The 8798-nt window shown below is 38.0% G+C and overlaps 1 protein-coding gene across 1 annotated transcript; it reads right to left on the bottom strand.

Moving 5' to 3' along the window:
* Positions 1-310: 310 nt before the first annotated feature.
* LOC149009694 (putative methylesterase 14, chloroplastic) lies at positions 311-7724 on the bottom strand. Its single transcript, XM_089164206.1, has 5 exons — positions 6883-7724; positions 5229-5468; positions 4983-5126; positions 3270-3404; positions 311-1148 (listed from the first exon to the last, which is right to left on the bottom strand). The coding sequence occupies exons 1-5, from the start codon at positions 7138-7140 to the stop codon at positions 876-878; spliced, it is 1050 nt and encodes a 349-aa protein (XP_089020332.1). The 5' UTR covers positions 7141-7724; the 3' UTR covers positions 311-875.
* Between the last annotated feature and the right edge of the window lie 1074 nt (positions 7725-8798).

Below are 8798 nucleotides of genomic sequence, written 5' to 3'. Positions count from 1 at the left end.
GCCTACATCGTTGAAGGTCACGGTTCTGATAGAAAATTTCTGGTTTTAACTTTTGAAAGGTATGTCCAGTCTCCAGCCTCAGCACCTCAGATATTTTTGTTAGGGAACTATAAGATTAACCTCTAATATTTCGTTTAACTAAATTACCCAAAAACAAATATTAGTTTTACAAAACTACCAAAACCAATGCCCTTTCATGCCACCCGTGTTTGTGGACATTTTTTCCATGACCACATCTTACCATTCTCTCCGATTAACTCCCTGTGGCCTAAAACAGTACAGAACAAGTTGACCAACTTAGACACAAAAGCTACATCAATATCGACAGAATTTTATAATGATAATGAAGAGAAAACCTGACAGGAAATAGTAAGTCATTAACAACACGGAATGAAATTTCTAAACATTATGATGCCTTATGATTACTCATATTTGTGATACCCTTCTGGCCAGAAAACCATAACATCAACAGAAGAAAGGTAAACAAAGGGATTATTATCATTATTATTTTGGATACTTAACGACAGAATCAACATAAAAAGAAAGAAAGAAGAAAATTATAACAATTCTCCAATAAGAAGACTATTTATAGAATGGGTATGACCATAATCCTATCCACCTATTGTACCAAATTAGCATATTATACCTCCCAATGTTAAATACTCTTTACCCATATCTTCTGCAGCCCTCGTCTTTGAGCACAACTTGAACCTTATTCCTAGCATGAACTCCAATTAAGAACCCCTCCCTATGTCCAAGCTGAATTAATAGATCATAGATGAGTTCTGCCGCTATCTTGGATTATATGAACAGGCCTCACAAATACCTGCTCATCATCTGTGAAAGGAAGATCCTCATTTATTCAGTGATTTCACCTATGGAATTTGGGCAATGTCAAGGAAGATTTTGTGTAGTGATTGTGGCTTTGAGAAAAATGGGCAATGATCAGCGCCTTTGATCTTAAATACTCCTTCTGGCGGGTTTTCACGGACTAGCTTTTCTTGTATGTCTGGAGACAATGAATGATCCTCAAGTGTTTGTATGTAGAAACGCCTTGAAGAGCCATAATTATCAGGTGACAAAGAAAGCTTCTCCATGATTGGTCCTAGAGGGATGGGCCTCATTGAAACTGTAGCCAATGCAATATCCTAGCATTCATTGGATACACAAAACATATTCATGACACATTCAATAATGATGTTAAAGCAATCTACATAAGTAACCCCTACAAAACATATTCATGACACATTCAATAAGGACGTTTAGCAGTATACATAAATAACTCCTATGTCCTAACTACAATTGAGAGATTTGCATGGCACAGCAACAGAAATGCAAAAGGCAGGGCTTTCAACTGTATCACAAGAATAACCAAATAATATGAACAAAAGCATAAGGCTAGGATCTTTTAGTTCTAAGGTGTTAAGTTAATTAAATTATTTGAACTGAAAATAATGGGAAAATATAAAATTTTTTTTTGGGGGTGTTTTTTTTTTTTGGATAAAATATTTTTTTTTGATTGAACCCTTCAATCATAAGGTATAAGTCCAGCTAATTCACTGGAAGTGTCTCATCTCACATATGCAATTATATAACAGCAAGGCTAGTATTTTTCAATCTTCTCTCAACCTTTCTTTGTCACGAACCCCATACATGAGGGTAAATTTAGAAGAACTGCCAAATAGGAATATTTTTTTTTTTCCGGGGGGGGGGGGGGGGGGGGGGTGTTAAAATAGGAACACAGTGTAAGTAATTGGAGATTTGGAATTTGGGAACCAGATTTGCCTCCAGATCCAACTTGGTCTGCATTGGCCTGAATACTAGAAAATCAATTCAAGAAGAAGAGGCAAACATTTTCCAAGATCTGTGATCTTTGGAGTTTTTGGTACAAGAGGATAACTTAATTCATTTTCTACTATCTTAAATCACTAAAACATTTTCCAATGCTCGATATTGGAATTGGATCTTGAGAACCTTCTCTGGCTCCACGATTCGCGACCAAGTAGGTAAGCTCGTCTTTGTTGCCAATGTTCACCATTTATGGTGGGAGCGCAACATGAGAAGATGAACTTCCAAATCCCGATCCCAAGTCTTGATTTGGAATGCCATCTATTTTGATGTTTCTTTTAGACTTATTACTTCCCCCCCCCCCCCCCCCCCACTCTCCAAGGAATAGGTTGATTGTTAGTTCCTGGAGTCTAAACTCCTCTTTCCAGTCGCCCTCTTGATTGAATGTTCCCCACCCCCATGTTTCTCTTTGTATTTCTCGTTGGCCCCATGTTTTTAATATAGTTTTTTATTCATCCAACAAAAAAAAAAACTCACTAGAACAAGGAGAAAATGAACAAAAAAATGGAGATTAAATAAAATGATTAAAAAAATGCAAGAATTGGGATCACTTTTGGCCGATTCTGGCTGTAAATTGGGAACCATAGCCTCATTTGCTAAACATGGTACGAAAAAAAATGATATTGCCATGTGCCAGTGGCCTATGAATTTATAGGCACAATGGACGTGATTCAATACAAAACTTTGAACTTCTTCACCGGTCCCTCTTTAGGGTCTTTCTAGTCTCCAAAAAAGTGAAAATACTTAAAAATCACAATGATTGTGATGACAATGAAGTGAAATAAACCCATACTACTACCTCTGGGTCAGGTTTGTGCATTAGCTAATCTCCAGCATGAGAAAGGCATGTCTAGGGGGGATTCAGTTAGGAACTTGCTGGGTCGATTTTATCACCCAAGTTCCTCTAGAAAGAAAGAACAGTGTCAGAGTGATCCAGAATTTAAGCCAAGCCAGCAAAAACAGAAGAAAAGCAGCAGCACCAGATTTTGCCCAAAATCCAGACTCCTGATCACCTCAGGAAATAAGGTTTTGCCATAAATCAATTTCAGCTCAACTTTCTTGTTTTTCTGCTCTGGTTCCTGTTCAGAACTCCTAGTACTCATCTGTCTAACTGATTTTCAATCCTAGTGCTATTCAAAATCTTCAAAACCTGGACTTCAGAACTAGAACATGTTTTTTCTCTGGTTCTGATTGTTATTACTGTTTACTCATTAATATGAGTTCATTATCTAAATATTGTTTTAAGCCCCTAGGTGTGCATTGAATTCTCAATTTGTCAGTGTCTTGGATTCCTTGTCAAAGTAGGAGTATTCAATTTAGGCAAAGTATTTCAGAGAGCACAGTAGTTTAGGGATAATTAATATAAAAGAGGGCAGCAAGACAAATTTTGGCAGTCAAGAATTCTGAAACTGTTGACATACCTTATCCGGAGAATGGTTGAAATAAAATCCCTTTGCCTGCTGTTTCTCAAGCACAAGACTTGTAGGAGGTTTATCTTTACCGTCACCATATGTCAAAAGTTGTGATTCTTCCATAAAAATATCAACAGACCCTAGCTGCAAGAAGATATCTATGCTGTAAGAAAACACAAAGAAGTGAAAACATCCATGAATAAATTAGCTGCCCACTAAAAGGATTGGATGCTTTTTAAGACTGAACAATCTACATTTAGCTAGTGAACCACAGTGGCAGTTATTCTATAATTTTTTTTCCTATTTGCAGATGGTTTTAGGACTGACCAAACAGATTATTCTGGATTTGTCAAGCATATTTTTAATTTTAGGCGGCATTTGAAATTCACACTGGATTATTTTCATTAGAAATAACTGGTGCTGAGATTCTTTGATCAGTTTGCATGCTGGCCTTGGTTATGTTCAACTGATACATTCTGACCTCTGTAGAACTGTACACTTTACCCCTTGAAGAATGAAATAGAAAATGCTTTTTGAATTGGGTCACCTCTTTGGCCAGGTTGGTCAGATCAATTGATTAACCCAGAAGTTCAACCACTGGGAAATTTTTAGGCTCCCCCTTCTTGTCTGCAGTGTGTAGCTTTTAGGCACTGGAAACTTCCATCCTCCTGGCCATGCAAGTAAAATCAACCACATGAACTCCTCCAGGTATGTCTGATAATAGTATGACAAGATTCTTTCTTTTCAATTTCACATCACCCAGATTATAATATCTTTGTTTCTCTTTGTAAGTCATTTGTCTAATCTGCAGATCTAATGAATGTATAACTTACAATCTTATATTACTAATCTCACCACAGAAAAAAGAAGTTCTTTTCTTTTCCTTCTCTATTTTTAATTTCACATAATGTATTTGCCTCCTCTAATAAGTCATTCATAGGCCAGAATCATCAACCAGCGGTGTCATATCAGGTACAAACTAAATGACTTATTCAAACAGGAGAGCTCCAATGGCCATTTGCTGAGACCAGGAAAACTGAGAATCTTATTCTCTTTGACCAACACTTCACAACTGTGATTAAGCTGGTAAGTTTTAGCATGATCCTTAGTTAAGTTCCACCAACAAAGCTAGCACTCACCCCATCAAGCGGCTGGCAGCAAATAATCTTCACTTCCACCTGGATCTGCCCACAAATCTCTTAATTCATGTTTCAATGAGATTATTACATCTTTCAGTCTCACGCTTGGCCAATCTTGGGGAGGCACAGTATATACTAGGGTGCTTGAACAACAAATTTTGGTTCCAAACCAGATCTCACTGTTGGAATTTTCCTGATCTACATCTGATTTGAGTTCTCTTTTGTTCTTAAGGAAATTCATTTGCATATTTATTTTATTTTTTATTTTACGAATATCATTGGTGGCGGTAAATGACACAATCAGTTGATAACTTCCATTGGGTTCTTATGGATTGAAAAAATGGGGTACCACCAACATGGAGAATCCTAGTCCTATATATATATCCCTAAGGATGAAGGTCCAAACTGTAATTTCTCCCCTTTCTGTTTTGAAGAACATTAAACGAGGTTCCTCAACAGACATACTTTGGACTCAACACAGCTTGCCAGATCACATACCTTAGTACTCTTTATCAAATTGAAAATTCTGAGTTTTGACAACCACATAAATTATTTTGGCTCATAAAGAACATGAATTGCACACCTTTTCAGTAAAAACATCGAAAGGCCTCTGACCATCTGCCACCATAGTACCACAAAGGAAAATGGCTTTTGAAATCTTCTTTGGATAACATTCCAGAGCATAAGAGATACTTGCACCTCCACAACTGTGACCAACCAGAATTATCTGTATATAAACTACACATGTTAAAATATGCTTCACAAATGATTGCAAGTACAGTAATTAGAAGAGGCGTGATAAATCATGAAAATTAAATGTGCCGCCAACCTGTTCTTCCTCAGGCAGGTTATGCAGATAATCAATCAAGGGCTTTGCATAGTCTGCCAGAGTTTTTACACTGTTCGGATCAGTCTGGTCAATCCCCGAACCTAGGAGATCTAACGCAATTGGAAGCAGTCCTACTTCTTCCAACAAAGCAATATTTTTGTACCAGCACCATGCTCCAAATCCTGTTCCATGAACTAGAACAAACTTTTTTGTTTGGAGATGCTCCAAAAATTCTGGGACCTGCAGATCATATATTTTTCCAAATTTCTCTTACATAAGTTACCTGCATTTATTTTATTTTATTTAAAATGACAAGAAAGTAAAAAGGTGACATGATGAGATACTGAAATAATTGTATGCTCCACCCTCTCCTATCCCCTTTTTCAGGAAAATTTCAAATAGATCTTTAAGTATCAGTGGTTTCAGCCTCTATTTGGCTGCATTAGTTTAGGAACAGACCTGTACGTTCCAGTTATCTATTAAACAATGCAGATTGCACCCATTTACAATTAATCTTCAAATATTTGAAGGAAAGCAAAGTTTTGTCAAATTATAAAAATATGGTATCACAGAGTTAGTGTCTCTTTACTATGGCAATGGAAGAGAAATTTTAAAGAAATTTAACTTCATGTTGTTTATCCATTTCGATTAAACTGCAAAATCAGATGAGGGTCATGAGGCAACAAATCCATTCAAGACTGAAAAAATATAAATAGGAAAGTGTTTTGTGAGGTTGATAGGATGAAATGAGTTTCACCATTACCAGTATGCTGGTCCCACATCAGTTCACGAGTCCTGGACTGCTTAGGACAGAAACAAACAAACTTCTCCTGCTTGCTACAAATGCATCTGTATCCTTCACAAAAGTTCATTGCAACAACCAGAAACTGCCAATGGACACAATGCAGTAATAACTGCAATCATCTATATTTATCATCTAGCCCAATCATTGATCAGTCTCTTACTTGGAACATTTACTGAATTTCTCAATGACATTCACCATTTCATTGAAGCAAATCAGGTGCCTAACCTACATTCTGAAATGTAGCTTGAGTTGGTTGACGATATCTTTAAAAACTAGGTCAACAATGCTCACATTTCTAAATTGTAAGGGAGCATATCCGATGAATCAACCTACGCACTTGTGCCCTTGAAAGGTCTTATACCAGGAATTGGGTTTCTCTGGATGAGATCGACTCACTGGATTAACTATTACGCTGACCCTAAAGCTTAGAATTCTTAGAATTCTCCCCCCCCCCCCCCCCCCCCAAAAACCAAAAAAAAAAAAAAAAAAAAAAAAGGCTTAGAATTCTTTGTCATGAAATGTTTTAGCAGACGGGTCCAAGACAATCATAATGCACCACCTGAACCAAAAAGCAGGATGCTCACAAACAGTGAAAGTTTATCTTTTGCTTTTCTCCTTTCTTCTTTCCATAAACACTCAAAAGCACGACTGATCAAAAAAATCCCAGCTTGCCTACTGATTAGTGTTGTTAATATATAGTTAGGAACTTGGCTCTATAAGTTTTCCAGATTTGGGGCTCATTCAATAGAATTTCGCATTAAAATCCACTGTCAGTTAAAAAAAACATCAAAATTACTTAGCGAGCTAACCGGAAAACCGAGAAGAGTTCAGTTTTAATTTCAAACCAACCTGTTTTCCATTAGAGAATGAATCAGAAAGCGTCTTCCTTGCGGACCCAAAACGCGCACTTGTAGACCCAATTCTCCTGGACATCGATCCATCGAACCTCTGTGATAGTTGATGCTGATGAAGTGCCATCGATAAGGCTTGTCTGTGCAAAAGCTCCTCTTCGGCCGCCATTTTCCGCTGCGATCTCCCATGTCTCTTGCTCTTCGAACCCAAGTCCTTCTCATCCTTCTTCTTCAAGCGCATAAACTTGTTACCCATTTAAAACAGTTGAAACCTAAGAAAACCAATGAACACCTTACGCCGGAAAAATGTCAGAACTAAGAAAACCCACACCAGTGAAGCACGGAAAATGAGGTTCTAAAGGAAACCCAGATGGGATTTCGCATTCTATAGCGTTCAGAGACAAAATTCCAATTGAGAGTGACTGTCTATGAAAGATACTCCGGATCAGCCAACAAAAAAATAAAAACAGAGGTTGAATCAGTCTTAGATCAGAAACCGATCTAAAACAACCTCATCTGAAACTGATACAAAGTAAAAATATCTTCTTCATGCAAAAGAACTCCCCATCCATCATCCAACAGCTCAGCCAATCTTGCCCCGAAAAAATGCAAAAATTAAGCAATTTCACATCGGGAAAACGAGATTCTGATGAAGATCAGATAGTAGTTCCGATTTGGAATTGTTTAATTGGGAAAGGAATAAATTTCTGATCCTTGATTTGAGAAGTGAAAGCGATCTTAAAGACGCTCATCTGCAATAGGCGCAAATTAAAAGCTCCTACCACAATCACACTGTACAGAGAGCATTGAGAGCATTCAATGCTCTCTCTAGTTGAGTCGGTTTGACTATTCTGTCCCCCCAACACCAGCTTGGACTGGTTTTCTCGGGGGACTGAACTTGGGTTTTACCACTTGCTTTGGCTGTTATGTTTGAAAATGCAACTGTCAAGTGAAGGTGTTCGTTAAACTGCGCACGCCTAGTGTATACGTTAGATTTATCATAGAGGATTAGGCTAAATTGCTTTCCCAAACCGTCTACAAAGTGCGATTTGTTAGGGCACCGTTTGGTTTCAGACTTAAAAGAATAAAGTCCTGTAAAGGTCAGAATCTGCTATATGCCTAATTGAGACTATTTTGGTATGTTGGCTTCAAGGGCTCAACTTCATGTTGTGCAATTAATGCAGAGTACTGTGCTGCAAACGATAGAAATTAAGATTTCAATCGAGATTTTGATCTTGACCATCCATTCTTCAAAAGTATGAAAATACATTTTTCACAAATGGATGGTTGAGATCGAAATCTCGACCGTTTGTTGTAGGTGTTGCACATTAATTATGCAGCACCCAAACAACGTCCTAGCTTCATATACGACTAGTTTAACCTAATTATGGAGACTATTTCGAAATGTTAGTTTCATGTGCTCGACTTCAGTGTTGTTAGGGGTGTAAGTTTAGCCATGACGGCCTTGACCCGCTCTGAACTCGAATAGGGCTTGGGCTCAAGATTTTGGCCTTGAGGGCAGGTTAGAGCCAAAATATTCTGGCCCTAACTATGGCCAAGGGTGGGCCTGAGATTATTCTTTGGCCACCGGGCCTATCCCGACCTGTCTCTAATTTTTGGCCTTGACATTGGCCCTGATTTTGGCCCTAATCCTAGACCTAATTTTATCTATGATGCTTAATCTCAATGAATTAGGAACATGGATAAGGATAGCGTCAATTAAGGCCAGGAACAAACAGGGCCAATCAGGGCTAGAGATAGGGCCAATTAGGGCTAGGGACAAATAGGGTCAATCAGGGCTAGGGACAAGGTCAATTAGGAGTAGGGACAATAATCCTTGGCCATGAATTAGGGTCAAGGCGAGAATGAGCTTAGATTAAAATACATAGGGCTGGGCTTGGGATTGCAAAAGCC

This window comes from Hakea prostrata, chromosome 7 (genome assembly GCF_041222555.1).
Source record: "Hakea prostrata isolate BN-2017 chromosome 7, UWA_Hpros_2, whole genome shotgun sequence".
In the NCBI taxonomy this organism is placed as follows: domain Eukaryota; kingdom Viridiplantae; phylum Streptophyta; class Magnoliopsida; order Proteales; family Proteaceae; genus Hakea; species Hakea prostrata.
The sequence above is the reverse complement of the archived record's forward strand: the minus strand, read 5'-3'. Positions and strand labels throughout refer to the sequence as shown.

What these genes read in the sequence shown, in the direction of transcription:
- LOC149009694 (XM_089164206.1), bottom strand. Translation starts at nt 7,140, where the DNA reads ATGGGTAACAAGTTTATGCGCTTGAAGAAGAAGGATGAGAAGGACTTG. An exon ending in CATTCTCTAATGGAAAACAG is followed by an intron (nt 5,469 to 6,882) that starts GTTGGTTTGAAA and finishes TATGATCTGCAG; the next exon opens with GTCCCAGAATTTTTGGAGCA. An exon ending in TCAACCATTCTCCGGATAAG is followed by an intron (nt 1,149 to 3,269) that starts GTATGTCAACAG and finishes AATGAATGCTAG; the next exon opens with GATATTGCATTGGCTACAGT.